Source organism: Rhinoderma darwinii, chromosome 4, assembly GCF_050947455.1.
Source record: "Rhinoderma darwinii isolate aRhiDar2 chromosome 4, aRhiDar2.hap1, whole genome shotgun sequence".
NCBI lineage: Eukaryota > Metazoa > Chordata > Amphibia > Anura > Rhinodermatidae > Rhinoderma > Rhinoderma darwinii.
This window is the reverse complement of record NC_134690.1, coordinates 140,015,915-140,034,217: the sequence shown is the minus strand read 5'-3', so window position 1 is coordinate 140,034,217 and position 18,303 is coordinate 140,015,915. Positions and strand designations below refer to the sequence as shown.

Below are 18,303 nucleotides of genomic sequence, written 5' to 3'. Positions count from 1 at the left end.
CCCAATTATAAGAGGGTATTCACACTTATGCAACCACATTATTGTAGTTTTGTTATTTCTATTTTTCCCCTCTAAATTATTTCAATTTCTTTCTCAATATAAGTGTACAGATTATGGGTCACATTAAAGGTGGAAAAAGTTCTGGAATGATTCATCTTGGACTGATTTTTGACATGACAAAAACCTGGCATTTTAACAGGGGTGTGTAGACTTTTTAGATCTACTTTATATTGGAAGATTCAAATGTTTTTTTTCCTCCTAGAATGAGAGCAATTTGCAACTACCTCATAGGGGTTGTGTTGCCTTCCTCTGGATCAACAATAAAACCAGCAATAAAAAACATTCTAAACTTGAAACCAACATTTGAAAAACAAGCTGTATAAGACCCAAATATTGTGAAGATTGCAGGTGAAATGAAATGAAAGCAATATTGGCCGTTCATTGTAACGCTCCTCCCTCTCTGCACTTATACACAACAAGGCACAGTACATTTCTTCACTCAGGCAACAACCCTCCTACCATCAACATGTTATCTACTCCAGGACCCCACTACCTGCCTCTGGTTGGACTTGTCCTTTTCCTAGTGTTGCTTCAGTCTGTATTTTTTGCATTCACATATGTATACTTCACAAATGAAATCAAACAGGTATGCTGAATTTTCTTCGCCTTCTGAAGCTTTCCAGACTGAAGCTTTCTAACAGCTGGGAGTGACTGCCTATATACAGTTGTACACGTATATACTCGATATACATATATATTCCATTCTCTCCTGTCTACTGTTAACTTACGCCGCTTGTGCGGGAGGGGAAATAAATTCTGTTAATGTACTTTTTGCATGGTTCTGATTTCTCTGTTGTTACCGTTTAGATCCTTTGTGATATCTATACTGACTTTATATAGCCTTTTCCTCTGCAGCTGCAGGATATGCTAGAGTTAACAAACTATACACTGGCTGAAGTCCAGAAAGCACTTGTTTTTCCAGTATGTGTATCTGGAAATGTTCCAGTATGTGTTTCGATCTGTATTCTTGGTATAAAGCTTACTATCTTTTCTTATTCGCCATGCATGAAATATGTTTAATAATTACAAAAATGCTGAATTTGTCATTTATCTCTTCAGGACTGCCCTGTATCTGCGTAGTGATAATTCTCTAAAGGAAGATACTGCTTAGGTTAACCAGCAGTCCTATGCAAAGCCACAGATAACACATTAGGACAGATTGCGACTGGACGTTGATGGAAAATTAGGCAAAATTTGGTGCCTTTCTAGCACATAATGTCATATCGAGTTTAAGACCTATTTATAAAGCAAATGTGCCAAAGATATTTGTGCCTCACTAGACACCTTAAAAGTGTTTAGAAAAATAGGCATGGCTTAAAATGCCAAAGTGTGCCAAAATTGCGCCAAAATATAACAGTAAAAAACTTAAGCCAACCAAGAGATGGTATGAGAAAGAGAAAAGTTTCTAACAAGTTAGCAAGATGCGCCAAATTTATCATACAGCATGCACCACTGTGATAAATTTGGCGCATCCTCTGACTCCTTTGTTTAAATTTACACTGTCCTAATCTTTGACCGCATTAATAAATCTTACCCATTTTGGCTGCACAATGAGTTGTGCCAACTGACAATCTCAACTCTGCTGTATATGACAAATTCATCTTAACTATATCTGTAATGTAGCTCATCTAATCTTCCTATCCCATGCAGAACTACACTTTTATTATGTTACAGTGATGCTCAGTTGTGGTTGTTTTGGTCTTTGCATAAAAAGCATAGTGTGCAACCACATCCACTAAGAACATTTATGAGGTTGTGACCATATAACTGAGCAGTTATAATTTTGTGATAATTTTTTGTCCCTGGGCTGGGATTTGAGGAATTATGGCTGCAGGGTTGAGCTGTGTTTGTTTACACGCACATCGGTGCAGCAGAGTTGAATGTGCACAGCTTGTTGTTAGAGGCTACAGTAGGGATGTGTGTGCAAACAAACACAACCATGTAACCCGGTGTAAATTACAAACTGACATAATGCTTAGCTATATTTCCTTTACTTCTCAACATTGGGGAAAAAGCATACATGCTTTACATCCTCTTTTTTTTTTTTTTAGAAATGTGCCATGACCACGGCCACATAATGGGGGGGGGGGGTATACACAAATCTGAAAAAAGGGTCATTTCTATGTAATTTTGGGGGTGTTACCAGTTGGAAACGGGGCAAGGCTTAAAATGTCCCGCGATTCTGGATTCAAAGGTAAGGGGAATGTATGTGCATGCATCATAACTTATAGAAATAAAGGGAATAGTATAAGTGGAGTAATATAATGCACAATGACAGTGATTTCATGTAGTGCATACAGGGTTGGACCTGGGTTCCTTGGGCCCACCAGAGGAAATAATCTGAGGGCCCACCCTCCATCTATATGGAACATGTACATACCCACTTTTAATTTGATCATAGTCCTGGTTGTTATCTTTGTACACACGGAACATTTCTTCAATAAGTTCTAATAGGTAATTTGTGATCATTCCAAAAGAAATAGACCCTAGGGACATTGGCTCCAAAGTCACCTACAAATGGGGTTGTCTTCTGCTGGACCGCTAGGGCCTATTATTGTTTCAGAGCCTGGGCCCACCGGAGGATTCTCTGGTTCTCTAGTGGGCCAGTCCAACCCTGAGTGCATATGATATTCAGTATGTACCAATGTGTTGTGTGCTGGGTTGGATTATAAGAAAGGAAAAAGGAGCAAATGCCCAGGAGCCTCCACCATACTCCTCAGGATGATTCGCAGAGGGCTAACTACTAGTCTCTGATATTTGGCTAGAGAATTCAAGGACCTGAGCACTGTAATATAGGCACTGTGAAGCACTATTATTTAGACAGTGTATGGCGGTATTATAAGGGCACTCTATTGCAGTACTATTTTGATATTACATAGTTCTTTTTCTTTCACCCTGGGTTTCCTCATCTAGTTCCTCTTTCCAAAAAGACTTTGATCCAGCCCTTGCTATGGGGCTGAATATTACCCATTAGGCTCTGTTTACATCTGTGACGGAGCCTACGTCGCAGATTCCATCAGATTTGACAGGAAGAATTGTGCTGCATGCAGAGCTATTCTTCACATCAAAATTACATACACCACAACGGAACCTGATGGACACAACTATCAATCAATGGGGTTCATCGATTGCTGGTGGACGCATAACTGTGTGGTGGTTTCTGCTAAAGGCGTAAACCACAACGCAAATGTGAACAGAACCTTAAAGGATTAGCGGAAACCACAACGCAGATGTGAACAGAGCCTTAAAGGATTATTCCCATCTTATAAAGTGATGGCATATCGCTAGCATATGCCATCAATTTATGATTGGTGGGGTCCGACCCCTATGACCACTGCTGATTCTGGGAATGAAGGGAACATAGCACGGCTGTTAGCGCTTCCTCCACGTCTAAGCTTTCCCTGTGCAGCGTCACTACCAGCCACCAGGCTGTACTGGGAACTGAATCCGGTCCCATTTACTTGAAAGTTCCTTGCACAGTGGGGGGCAGCACTGTGCAGGGAAAAACAGTGAACACGACCAATTTAGCACTGTGACCCCTTCATTCTCAGGATTGGTGGGGGTCCTAGAGGGACAACCACTGATCATAAAGTGATGGCATATCCTAGCAATATTCCATTACTTTATAAGATGAAATTCCTTATAAGGGACAATCAAAACAGATACATTTTAGTTTAGTTTTCTTCCGCTTAGAAATCCATGTAAATGTCGTCTTATATGAAGGTTACAAACCACTAACTGCCAGCAAAATGATAAAAAGTATACAAGGCAATGTTCTTGGACGCTGATAGTGTTTACAAGCAGATTGCAAGTTAGCTAGAAAAACAATCCATGTGGACTGCATGTTACCTTGATCATAGTTCACACCAGTAGTATGACCTGATTATAGCATAAAGGGCAATAAAGTACAACATTTACATACTTTCTGTGTGTGCCAAGGTCTATAAGGAACAAATAGACAATAATCGTTCTGAGAATTGCGCCACTTGCCACCAAAACAGAAAGACAACGTGCATGTTAAGGGATTTTCTTTTACAGAAATGTTCGTTGATCAGTTTCTACAGAAAACCTTACGTGTGGTATCACACTAAGGCCTCATTTACACGAGCGTATTATACGCGCGTGCGACGCGCGTGCTTTTCACGCGTGTCGTACGCACCTATAATAGTCTATGGGGCTGTTTAGACGATGCGTGAATTTTGCGCAGCGTGAGTGCGTTGCGTAAAACTCACGACATGTTCTATATTCTTGCGTTTTTCACGCAACACGCACCCATTGACTTCAATGGGTGCGTGAAAACAACGCATGCCACACTGACGGTCCTGCGTTGCATGCGCGAAAATCACGCAAGAGCTGTCAAAAGGATGAATGTAAACAGAAAAGCACCACATGCTTTTCTGGTTACAAACATCCAAACGGAGTGTCAAATTAGAGATGAGCGCACCGAACTTCACCGGGTTCGGCCGAACTCGTTTTAACCGAACCCGGCAAAAAATGTTCGGGTACGCGACGTCAGGAGACAGTCACTGCCCACGGTGCTGAAAGACTTAAACTGTTTCAGCACCATGGACAGTGACTTTCGATCACAATATACATATACGTGTAAAAAAAAAAAGAAGTTCTGACTTACCGATAACTCCCGGCTTCTTCCTCCAGTCCGACCTCCCGGGATGACAATTCAGGCCAAGTGACAGCTGCAGCCAATCACAGGCCAAGCACAGGCTGCAGCCAATCACAGGCTGCAGCGGTCTCATGGCCTGCCGCGTCATCCTGGGAGGTGGGGCCGGATGACAAGAGAGGGACGCGTCACCAAGGCAACGGCCGGGAGACCGGACTGGAGGAAGTAGGCAGTTCATGGTAAGTGTGAACGTCTTTTTTTATTCACAGGTTGGTGTAGATTGTGATCGGCATTCACTGTCGAGGGTGCTGAAAGAGTTACTGCCGATCAGTTAGCTCTTTCAGCACCTTGGACAGTGACGGCCGTCGACTACCTCATCTCTATGATGGCGGCTGCGCGAAAATCACGCAGCCGCGCATCATACACGGATGACACACGGAGCTGTCAATTGCCTTTTGCGCACGCAAAACGCAGCGTTTTTTTGCGTGCGCAAAACGCACACGCTCGTGTAAATGAGGCCTAAAACTGCAACTGAAAACTACAGCATGGTCTGAAGACCAGGTTCACAAACTGCAGTTTTGGTGCAGTATTTTTCATTTTTAACATAAAATCAGGGGTTGAGTCACAAATGAAGAATTGTACTTGAAAGCTTGTACTTCTTATTTTTGGATTTATTCCTGTTTTTTTTTGCTATAAATAGCAGCATCAAAGTGTGAGCATCTAAAACCAGCATAGGGCTTATCCAGACGAACGTATATGTAGTCCGTGTGACGGCCATAGTTTTACGTCCGTCAGACGGCTGCCTGTATTTCCATGGAGCTGTTCACACGACCGTTGTTTTAACGGACTGTGTGAAGGGCCCATGAAAACATAGGACATGTCCTGTGTCCGTTTTTACGGATCCCTCAATAGACTCAAGTCTATGAGGCATCTGTGAAAACGGGTCCCACACGAGTGTGACTCGGACGTGAAAAACTTCAGTTTTTCACGTCCGAATTTACACTCGTTCGTCTGAATAAAGCCTTAAAGTAAATGTCCAACCACATAATATATGTTTTTAGCAGTTGGAGCTCAGTTTTTCTGTTAAATGATCAAATGCCAGCTGCCTACAGTCTACATTAAGGGGAGGGCTGTAGTTTACTGCATACGACTAACACATTGAGCCCAATCATTGAACTGTATTCCCTCACTAGTGCTGGCCACAGGCAGCTGGAATCTAAAATAGGGCAGATTTATAATATTATAATAATAATACCAGATTTTTGGCTTACATACCTGGAAAATAATGGCCTTCGTCCAAAATGTGTCAGAAAAAGTGTTTGGGGGTGGTGCAAGCGAGAAGATTTATGAAGATTTTTCACCACTTTTCTTCTTAGGTTTGACCTGGCACTGTTTTTAGTCACCACCCTGTTGATAAGACTGGCTCATGCTGCACAAGGGAGATGCTGCATGGAGGAAATGTGGGTGAAGAGTATTGGGAGTTCTGTATCAGAAAAACAAAGCACTGGCAGCTATGAGATTTCATAATATGAGATATATCAGAAAAATTCATCTGCACAAAATCTTGGACTTTAAAGTGCTATTGTGCTAAAAGGTGAAGATTCACTTTATGGCCTTATTCACATATAGTTGATGCCACATTCACATAGTGCAGTTTGGGGCAGCATCTGAAACATTAAGGGCAGATTCAGACGAACGTTGCGTTTTTGCGCGCGCAAACAACGCAGCGTTTTGCGCGCGCAAACAACGCAGCGTTTTGCGCGCGCAAAAACCATTTGACAGCTGCGTGTGTTTATCCGTGTATGATGCGCGGCTGCGTGATTTTCGCGCAGCCGCCATCATAGAGATGAGGCTAGTCGACGCCCGTCACTGTCCAAGGTGCTGAAAGAGCTAACTGATCGGCAGTAACTCTTTCAGCACCCTCGACAGTGAATGCCGAACACAATATACAGCAACCTGTTAAAAAAAAAGAAAAAGTTCGTACTTACCGAGAACTTCCCGGCCGTTGCCTTGGTGACGCGTCCTTGGTGATGCGTCCTTGGTGACACGCCTCTCTTGACATCGGGCCCCACCTCCCTGGATGACGCGGCAGTCCATGTGACCGCTGCAGCCTGTGCTTGGCCTGTGATTGGCTGGAGCTGTCACTTGGACTGAATTGTCATCCCGGGAGGTCAGACTGGAGGAAGAAGCCGGGAGTTATCGGTAAGTCAGAACTTCGTTTTTTTTTACAGGTTCATGTTTATTGGGATCGGTAGTCACTGTCCATGGTGCTGAAACAGTTTAACTCTTTCAGCACCCTGGACAGTGACTATCTCCTGACGTCGCGTACCGGAAATTTTTTTGCCGGGTTCGGCCAAAACTGGTTCGGCCGAACCCGGTGAAGTTCGGTTCGATTGTCCGGGTTCGCTCATCTCAAAGACACTCCATTTGGATGTTTGGAAACAGAAAAGCACGTGGTGCTTTTCTGGTTACATTCATCCTTTTGACAGCTGGTGCGCTGTTTCAGTAGGTTCGCACGGAAGTGCTTCCGTGCGACCTGCGTGGTTTTCACGCACACATTGACTTCAATGGGTGCGTGATGCGCGAAATACGCGGAGATATTGAACATGTCGCGCTTTTTGCGCAGCTGACAAACGCTGCACAAAAAGCACGGACTGTCTGTACTGCCCCATAGACTTGTATTGGTCTGTGCGTGGCGCGTGAAAACCACGCGGCCCGCACGGACCGAATACACGTTCGTGTGAAACCCCCCTAAGGCTGAGTTCACATGGGGCGGATACGCTGCGTAAATGCACACAGCGTATCCGCCCGTATCCTGTGCGCCGCCGGGAATTCTGGGTGAAAAAACAATCCATACAGTTTTTCGTCCCGGAATGTCCGCTGCGGAAAACTGCAGCACTTAGACATTTCATCCCAGGAGACCGCTGCAGCTTGTGATTCGCTGCAACGGCAATCATATGGGATAAAGCGTCATCCCAGCAGGCCGGTCCTCTGACGTCATCCTGGCCGGCCTCCTGGGATGATGTTTCATCCCATGCGTCCGCCGCTAGAGACTGTGATTGGCTGCAGCGGTCACATGGGATGGAACGTCATCACAGGAGGCCGGCCTGGAGTATATGATTATTATTTTTTCGGAGTTGTGTTTTATGCGGCAAAATCGCTGAAAACCCACTACAAAAAAAAAAACGCAACATTGAGTTCAATTGGGCAAACCCGCAACAAATAAGCAGCGTTTAGGCAAATACAAATGCGGAATAAAATTCTGTACCGCAGGTTAATTTCTGAGCATTTTTTCCACTCAGTATTTACGCAGAGTGTACATGAGATTTGTTTTATCTCATCCACTTTGCTACTACTGTATTTGCTGCAGAATTTTCAGTTGCAAGGAATACAGTTGTGGAAAAACTGCGGTATTTACGCAACACGTGAACTGACCCTAAAACTGCACTCTGGACCTGGCTGAAGCGATGGTGGTGCAATACTGTTGTGCCAAAGATCATAGCAAAAATAAGTCTTGCAATGTTGTCGTTTTTCCCATTAGCGTCAATGAAAAAAGTAGTGGCAAAACCAGAACAAACATGCAACCAATAGTGCATGCAACCATTAAAATACATGTTAAAAAAACATACAAATACACACACATATATATATATATATATATATATATATATATATATGTATATAGCGATAAAAAAAAAAGTGGACTGCAGCTCTGTGTGAACTCGCCCTTAGTAATCTTTTTTAGATGTTATTTGTATAAGTCTCTCTGTCTAGGAAAGGAAATACAGTATAGAGGAGAATGCAGAAGTTTGATTTTATTGCTCTCCACTTCCGTCCTATTTATTAGATCTTCATGGTTGTATCATCTTTGAAGCTTTTCACACTAATTTCCCTTACCAGTAAGTATAATCCTGCTGATCTGAAACTGAAACGTAATTTTTTGTTTTCGTCCATGCACTTTGTTTAACTTTGGGAGTGTCTGAATCTCATCCTGCTTCATTTTTCCTGTTTCTCATCCTGTTTCATTATGTGCGATCTGCAAGTGAGATAAACTTTTAGGGCACGGCCAGACGTGGTGGAGTTTTTCCGCTGCAAATGTTGGTGCAGATTTGGGGCAATTACGCAACTAATCTGCACCAACATTTCCATATTTGACAGGTAATTCAGATGTTGCAGAAAACACAGCGGACTTGCTACAGATTTCAGTTTTTGCATTGCAAAGGCTGAAATCCGCACTGAAATTCCGCTTCTTCTCCGCAACAGTCAGTGCATGCTGCGGAGGGAAGATTCCGCGCCGCAGCCTATGGTCCGCAGCAGAGTTCTCAGCAACATCTGAACTAACTTGTCGAAAAATGTATTGAAACAACTCTAAAAAACGTCCGCTGGAGAATTCCGCTGCGGACTGTCCGCAGCGGAATTCCACAGCAATTCCGCCACGTCTGGACGTGCCCTTATGGAACATATAATATGGTGAGCGCTACATCACATATGACTCACCACTACTGCAGACATTTCTATCTGGTTTTTAGCAATAAAGCCCCAAGGTCGGAAGTTATTTTTTTCCCCTTATACAAGTTATCATTTAATTGTAATTCACTACGTAGCCCAAGCCAAAATGAATTTTCAGTGTGCATTCGGCAACTAAAATATATAAGAAAGCACAATTTAATGCAAGTGAATGGAGTTTTACTAAACTTTATGCACATGGGGTAGACGTCATCACAGATTTGATGGCTTTTTGAGGATTATCAAATCTGCAGCATGCCCTATATGTCGCAAATTTCTTCAAGATCTTGGATTCCCAGCCATTTCTGCAGCATAAAATCTCAGCCACACAAAGCAGAAAAAATAAGCCAAAAAAAAGTTCAGACATTTATTTGCGGTTCGGTTTTTTAAGCCACAGCATCTCAGTTTATGCTGCAGAATCGCTGCTCTTCCGTTGCATGTTTCCCCATTGAATTCAAAAACCCGCATCAAAGAGCTATGTGTTCCGACTTTTGCGGCAGAAACATTCCTATTCTGCCGCAAAAATAGCAAGTGAAAAAAAAAAAAAGTATTTTCTGATTTGAAATGAATAAAAATGCTCAAACTTACCCTCTGTCGTAGTCCTAGTGATGCAATTCTCTGTTCTGAGTGGACCCCAGCCTCTTCATCCCATGCAACTGCTGCAGCCAATCAAAGGCTGCAGCGTCACATGGACTATAGCGTCATCCCAGGAGGCCAGGCTAAGCTCAGAAGAGTGGAACGCATCCCCATGACTACAGCCACGGTAAGTCCAAACTTTATTTTTTCCTTGCAGGATTTCCGCAGCGGACATCCCGCCCAAAAAAAACTGCACGATTTGGTGTGTTTTCTTGGGCGGAATTCCCTGCGGCCACCAGGGCGTATACGCTCTGTAGCTTTGTGCAGTGTTCCTACCCTAAAGGGAGCCTGCACCTTTTGAAGGTATTTATTATTATGACAGCAAATTGTATAACTAACAGAATAGTGAAAAATATCAAAGTTTCCCTTCCCTGCCCCGTAGGAGCAGCTATGCTGCGCTCATTGCATTATAATGTGCTGATGGGCATTTGTGACAGGCCGTGTCAGCATTCTATGGTCAGATTGTTACAGATACTTGTCATTGTATTTACCAGAATATTTTACTAACCAAAGGGATATAGACAATAGTTTTCAGCAAGGTACATGCACAGGTAGTATTAATAATGCCGCCAGTAGCACACCTCAAAAACTGTGATGAAAATAACGTGTAAGTACATGATTTGCTGCAATCGTGGTTGGGATCTTATAAAAGACACATTTTCCTACAACTGTGTCTATGGAAAACTGTTTTCCAGTATGGCATGTAAATAATGTTCAATGTGTAAGTTTTCCTAATTTAACTCGATGGGAGAAACTGGAAAAACGCAAAAAACAACATTAAAAGTGGAATGAATCGCAGAGATCATCATATGTTATATTTTATGTAATTCACTACTCTTAGGGATTATCCTGCTTTGGCTCTTAGGCCTTATTCACACGAACGTGTTGAAACAACGGCCGTCACACCGACCTATATAGTTCAATGTGTCCGTTCACACGGCCACTGTTTCATGTGTGAATGGTCCGTGAGAAAATAGGACATGTCCTATTTTTTCACACTTCACAAATCCCTCCATAGACTCTAGTATATGGAGGATGCGTGATATTGCGCCCCACATTACGTCTGAGATGTGCAACGCCCTTGAATCCGTGTAAATTCGGCCTTAAGTGGTGGATCCCCCTTTATGACATCTATATGGCCCAGTAGGACATGGGTTACTTTTTTGAATAAAACAATGTATCATGGTATTTTAAATTGTTTTTTTAATAGTTTTTTTTTTCTTTTTGAGATACAGCTTCTATGTACCCTGGATACATGAAAGCTGTATCTTGCGCTGAAACCCAAATCCGTCAAGTCAGCGGGACTGACGGCTTCAGTGGCAGCGGGTCAGGCAAGATCCAGATCATAAAAAAAAAAAGTGTTCAAAGGTTTACATAGCCTTTAAGGCTGGATTCACATGGGACAGAAATGCTTCAGATTACGGTCCCAGCCATGTGGATGAGATTTGAACAAAACTCATCCACATGCTGCTGAACATTTTCCAAACGGAAATCAGAGGATGCTGCAGATTTTCAAATCCATTGGATGATCATTCTGTTCTGGATGTTCACTCCGGATTTCACAATTTTCAATGTTCACTGCGGAAATGTTGTAAAGGGTGAAAAGAGCTTTAGTGATGATGCTGTAAATAAATCCTAGGGTATAGGAGCTAAATATAGTATAATTCATGTTGAGTGGAAATCCACTTTTAATAGAATTTTTTATTTTTTTTTCAAAAGTAAAAACTGTGTATTAGGGGGGATTCACACGAGCGTGATTTGGCAGCGTGTAGGGCGCGTGGTTTTCGCGCGGCACGCAATGCCCTATAGAAGTCTATGGGGCAGTACACACAGTCCGTGTATTTTGCGCAGCGTTTGTAAAAAAACCCGAAGTTCTAACTTACCGATTACTCCTGTCTCCTTCCTGCAGTCCGACCTCCCGGGATGACACTTCAGTTCAAGTGACAGCTCCAGCCAATCACAGGCCAAGCACAGGCTGCAGCCAATCACAGGCTGCAGCGGTCACTTGGACTGCCGCGTCATCCAGGGAGGTGGGGCCCGATGTCAAGAGAGGCGCGTCACCAAGGACGCGTCACCAAGGACGCGTCACCAAGGCAACGGCCGGGAAGTTCTCGGTAAGTAGGAACTTTATCTTTTTTTTTTACAGGTTTTTCGCTGTTGTGTTCGGCATTCACTGTCGAGGGTGCTGAAAGATTTAGCTCTTTCAGCACCTTGGACAGTGACGGGCGTCGACAAGCCTCATCTCTATGATGCCGGCTGCGCGAAAATCACGCAGCCGCGCATCAGACACGCATGACACACGCAGCTGTCAAATGGTTTTTGCACTCGCAAAACGCCGCGTTGTTTGCGCGCGCAAAAACGCAACGCTCGTGTGAATCTGCCCTTAAAGCTACAGAAAAAGCCCTGAAGTCACTGTCATTCAACCATACAAGGAAATTGGCCAAAGTAAATACAAAATACTTTTCATTTCAAAGAGTATGGAAATTCCATTTAAAGGTCCTATACAGGAAAAATATTGATTAGAAAAAGTAAAAAAAGATTACCTGTAAGATACTTTTGTCCTAGTGGCTTGATAGATACGGACAAGGAAATGTCACCTCTAGGCTGGGCTCCCACACAGCGCAAGCACTGTGGAAATTCCGCAACGTTATTCTGTGCAGAAATTCTGCAGCATTTAGAGGAGCAGCAAAGTTAAAGAGATTTTGCTAATCTCAGCCACACGCTGCAGAAAAAAAAAATACAGAGAAGTTGTGCGGAAAGTGAAATTTTCAAATCCGCAGCATGTCAATTTATGCTGCACATTCTGTGCGGAGATGCTGCGTGTTTGGCCTTAGGTTTTTTGAGATTGCGCTGCAGATTTTCTGTTGCAAAAATTCTGCAGCATATCCTGCCTGTGGGAACATACCCTAAGGCCTGGGTTCCCACAGTGCAGATTTGCTGTAGATCTTGCATGTGTTTTTTTTTAAGCCAAAACTAGAAACGGAACCTAAACAGAAGAAATATATAAAGAAAGGTCTTATAGATCTGTTCTCCTGGATCCAATTCTGGTTATAGCTTACAAAATGCAGGCAAAATCTGCAACAAATCTACACAATGGGAACCCAGCACTAAAGGTATGTGCTCACAGGGCAAATTAGCTGCAGAAATTCCGACCAGAAATTCTGCAGCATTTTCGTAAGGGAAATTGACGTGCAGATTAAGAATCAAGTCAATTTCCGCACTTCTCTTCTGCATGTTAATTACACAGCGTGTGAATGTCATTTGTTAAAATCTTCTCCACTTTGCCGCTTTTGCAACACGCTACAGAATTTCTGCACAGAAAATTTGGTTGGAAAATCCGCATCTAACAGTAAATAAAAGCTTCAGCACTAAATCGGTAACAGCAGGAAACAGAATTTTGGGTTGATTTCTACCAAAAAGATTATCTACCAGTTGACCAGTTTTCCATCCAATCTACAGTAGTTTGATGATGCACATGATATTTGCATGATAAAAGTTGTCTTAGCTGGGACCTTGGAATCCTTGATCACAGTAGACATTAGGGGACTCTTCTCAATCTTCTCGTACTTCTTATGCATGCAGTATAATGTCCATAGCCAACACATGGGTTTAAATCATGTATTCTAGAGAATATATGCATGTATGTTTATAAATAAAATAGATTTGTTTGTATGTGGTATTTCTTTGTGTGTCTCAAACCTAGATGATGATAGATAGATAGATAGATAGATAGATAGATAGATAGATAGATAGATAGATAGATAGATAGATAGATAGATAGATAGATAGATAGATAGATAGATGATAGATAGATAGATAGATAGATAGATAGATAGATAGATAGATAGATAGATAGATAGATAGATAGATAGATAGATAGATAGATATGGTACATTTGGCATTTACTAGCAGTACCAATATTCCTGGATTCCTGGTCATTACTTTAGGACACAAAGCACCAGGAATATTACAATTTGCAAATGATTGTTTATTTCTGAAGATAAGGGACAAAGAGAGCTTGCAGATACCTAAAATCCCAAGATAAAAAAGCATCTAGTGATCTGAGCAATAGGAGAGAATGATGTGCTGATATTCCCTATTGTATACAAGCACATACATAGATGTCTGTTTGCCAAGTATTAATCATATATTATTATTTGGAGTTATATACACATAATGTAAGAATATTTATTATATCAATAATCAGTAAATTTATATTTTGGTGAACTGTAAATCTGGATATTTTACCATGTCCTTTTTTGTCTTTTGGCATCTAGCATAGTATCAATTACTGGAAGTAACAAGTCAGCAAATGCGATTTCTGACAAAATTATCGGCTTTCCCCTATTTATTTCCGTACAAGTCTTCACAGCTCTGATTAAATGTCTAGCCTTGAAGTTTTCTTTTATGATTCATTCCCTATCATGTTTATTTAAAGTTTATTCCCAGAGCTCTGAAGAGCTATAAAAAAAAAAGCTGATCAGTGTGTGTGCAATAAAACTGCTACATTAAAAATCCCATTGTCTTACCCTCCTGGTCATGCAGTTGTGGTCCAGACTACAGCTACAGTGATAGGGAAAGAAAGGAGAAGTTAGTTAGTTACTTCCTCCCTCACTGATGTCCCAGAATTCCTTCTTTTCAACTTGTTATAAGGCTATAAATTAGAACTTTGGATGAAAGAGAACAAAAGCCCCCTGAGAGCTAATATGGCTGACAATAGCGGATCTCAGAGAGTTACTCCCCCGTCAGGAAAACTGCAGAAAGTGAAGGGTCTATTTTAGGCAGAAGGTACTTATTAAATGTGTACTGACCCGAAACAATATATGCAAGAAGCCACAGAGGACAAAAATAAATTATATTAATATGAATAATAGTAGTAATAATATCATCTCCGTCACTATAAATGATCCCTGTAGATTTAGATATCATTGACATATTCTGCAGGACTTTACAATAAATATATTAATTGACATCAGTCGCCTTACCCAGTGAAGCTTGCAATTTGATTTTGCCGTAAAGACGTCCACATACAGCGTTACTCCATTCTTCTAGCCAATTTTCCCACCAGAAACTGATTTGCCTGGAAGAACCTAATAGAAGTCTGATGATAAAAGACAGAATTCATCCAGATGTTTCCCTGGTTGGATTCCATGTCCAGTTAGAAAGGTGACTCAGCAAAATGTTATTTTGGAAATTCCTACCAGATTGTAAAAGTAGCTGTGAGTGCAGACTGGATATGCTGTGCAGACTGTATATGCCGTATGCTGTTATCAGCCCTGTGGGGCACCAGTGTACCTTTCAAGGGGCCGAGAGATAAACCCTGTCAAGTGAAAGCACAGATTCTCAATTTTGCACTGGGATTGGATAGGGGAGGGGGGGGGGGGGTCCGCTGCCTCCCCCTTCTACTTCCAGACATGCAGCACTGTAGAAATTGTTTAACATAATCTCACTCTCTGGGGGAATGTGTGGGCACTGGCGTTGTAGGCATCTGTATGTATGGGCTGTTGATAGTATATATGGGCTGCCAAGATGGCAGAGTGTGTTGGTGTGATCACTTGCACTGGGGCGGGGTCTTTTTTTTCCCTATTAAACATTGCATTTTGAATTAGCTGACATCTTTATTAATAATACTACAATATTGTAACTTCCATTATACATACAACCAGAGAAGTAAATATTCTTCAATAGGTTGTTTTCTCTTCTAGATGAATGAAAACTACATAAGAAACAATATTGCCTGTTTGGTGGGAGATGACCTGAGTGATATGTTTCAAACAGCAAATATCAATAATGTTGATGAAAAGAATGAACCGTGTAGAGAAGTGAGGAGACAAGTCCAGAATGTCATCAGAATGGTAAATTATTCTGGAATTATTATGTATTAGTATTTATACAAGTTGTCATGATGACCTTTTTTTCAATGTTGACTTTTTGGAACTTTCCTTATAGATTTTGTCGAAAAATTATGGACAAGAAATAACATCATTGATTAAAGGTATGTTTTTACCATTCAATATATTATTTTTTTACTCCAGTTACTATTTGTGTATGTTTAGAAGTTTGTATACTATAGTAAGGTTGCGTTCATATCAGCGTCACCCTTCTGTTCATGAGTTCCGTTCGACCTTTCCGTCAGAGGAACCGATGAACGGAAAGCCAAACGGAAACCACAGCTTCCGTTGCATTACCATTGATTTCAATGGTAATGCTTCCGATGCAGTTGGTTTCCGTTTCTTTCCGTTCTGTAAGGTTTCAGTTCTTTTTGTGGAAACAATAGCGTAGTAAACTACGCTACGCTATTGTTTCCGCGCAAAAATATCCTGGAAACCTTATGGAACGGAAACAAACGGAAACCAACTGCTCCGGAAGCATTACCATTGAAATCAATGGTAATGCAAACGGAAGCTATAGTTTCCGTTTGGCTTTCCGTTCATTGGTTCCTCCGACAGAAAGCCTGATGCTGATGTGAACAGGCCCTAAGATAGGCATTTCCATAGTGATCAAGTTTTTTTTCAATAAAAGTTATCATTAGTGTGCACTGGCAAACTGATCATTTAATTTGATCGTGTAAGCTGAAATAATTCCTTCTTCTAGTGAGTCTATTGTCATTAATACTACGTCATCTCATGGCTATATGGGAGCATTATTTCTAAGGCCCTCTTCACACAAATAATTCCACCACATGTTGGATATTCAGTAGTTCTGACCAGAATCACAAACAGTGATTCCCGGACATGTTGGAACACCATGCACACGATGGTATTTTCATTTATCCCGAAATACATATACAGTGAAGGAAATAAGTATTTCATCCCTTGCTGATTTTGTAAGTTTGCCCACTGTCAAAGACATGAACAGTCTAGAATTTTTAGGCTAGGTTACTTTTACCAGTGAGAGATAGATTATATAAAAAAAAAAAAAAAGAAAATCACAGTCAAAATTATATATATTTATTTGCATTGTGCACAGAGAAATAAGTGTTTGATCCCCTACCAACCATTAAGAGTTCAGCCTCCTCCAGACCAGTTACACGCTCCAAATCAACTTGGTGCCTGCATTAAAGACAGCTGTCTTACATGGTCACCTGTATAAAAGACTCCTGTCCACAGACTCAATTAATCAGTCTGACTCTAACCTCTACAACATGGGCAAGACCAAAGAGCTTTCTAAGGATGTCAGGGACAAGATCATAGACCTGCACAAGGCTGGAATGGGCTACAAAACCATAAGTAAGGCGCTGGGTGAGAAGGAGGTAACTGTTGGTGCAATAGTAAGAAAATGGAAGTCATACAAAATGACTGTCAATCGACATCGATCTGGGGCTCCATGCAAAATCTCACCTCGTGGGGTATCCTTGATCCTGAGGAAGGTGAGAGCTCAGCCGAAAACTACACGGGGGGAACTTGTTAATGATCTCAAGGCAGCTGGGACCACAGTCACCAAGAAAACCATTGGTAACACATTACGCCGTAATGGATTAAAATCCTGCAGTGCCCGCAAGGTCCCCCTGCTCAAGAAGGCACATGTACAGGCCCATCTGAATTTTGCAAATGAACATCTGGATGATTCTGAGAGTGATTTGGAGAAGGTGCTGTGGTCAGATAAGACTAAAATTGAGCTCTTTGGCATTAACTCAACTCGCCGTGTTTGGAGGAAGAGAAATGCTGCCTATGACCCAAAGAACACCGTCCCCACTGTCAAGCATGGAGGTGGAAACATTATATTTTGGGGGTGTTTCTCTGCTAAGGGCACAGGACTACTTCACCGCATCAATGGGAGAATGGATGGAGCCATGTACCGTCAAATCCTGAGTGACAACCTCCTTCCCTCCACCAGGACATTAAAAATGGCTCGTGGCTGGGTCTTCCAGCACGACAATGACCCGAAACATACAGCCAAGGCAACAAAGGAGTGGCTCAAAAAGAAGCACATTAAGGTCATGGAGTGGCCTATCCAGTCTCCAGACCTTAATCCCATCGAAAACTTATGGAGGGATCTGAAGATCCGAGTTGCCAAGCGACAGCCTCGAAATCTTAATGATTTACAGATGATCTGCAAAGAGGAGTGGGCCAAAATTCCATCTAACATGTGTGCAAACCTCATCATCAACTACTAAAAACGTCTGACTGCTGTGCTTCCCAACAAGGGTTTTGCCACCGAAGTATTAAGTCTTGTTTGCCAAAGGGATCAAATACTTATTTCTCTGTGCACAATGCAAATAAATATATATAATTTTGATAATGTGATTTTCTCACTGGTAAAATTAACCTAGCCTAAAAATTCTAGACTGCTCATGTCTTTGACAGTGGGCAAACTTACAAAATCAGCAAGGAATCAAATACTTATTTCCTTCACTGTATATATGGAAAGGTATCTGTAAATACGGTCCGTATTGCATCCGTATTCTCTCCGTACATACGGATCCGTAAAAAAGAGGGAGAATGCAAATGATGTCAACAGCATGTTGCATAGCAACGCTTCTG

At 41.8% G+C, this 18,303-nt stretch overlaps 1 protein-coding gene across 1 annotated transcript in view; it reads left to right on the top strand.

Moving 5' to 3' along the window:
• Positions 1 to 497: 497 nt before the first annotated feature.
• The window catches only part of TNFSF10 (TNF superfamily member 10), a 30,728-nt gene continuing 12,922 nt past the window's right edge, over positions 498 to 18,303 (top strand). The window contains exons 1-3 of the mRNA XM_075861622.1: positions 498 to 646; positions 15,526 to 15,675; positions 15,770 to 15,815. Of these exons, the coding sequence (XP_075717737.1) occupies positions 527 to 646; positions 15,526 to 15,675; positions 15,770 to 15,815 (316 nt within the window). The 5' untranslated portion in view covers positions 498 to 526. The remainder of the gene's footprint in view (positions 647 to 15,525; positions 15,676 to 15,769; positions 15,816 to 18,303) is intronic.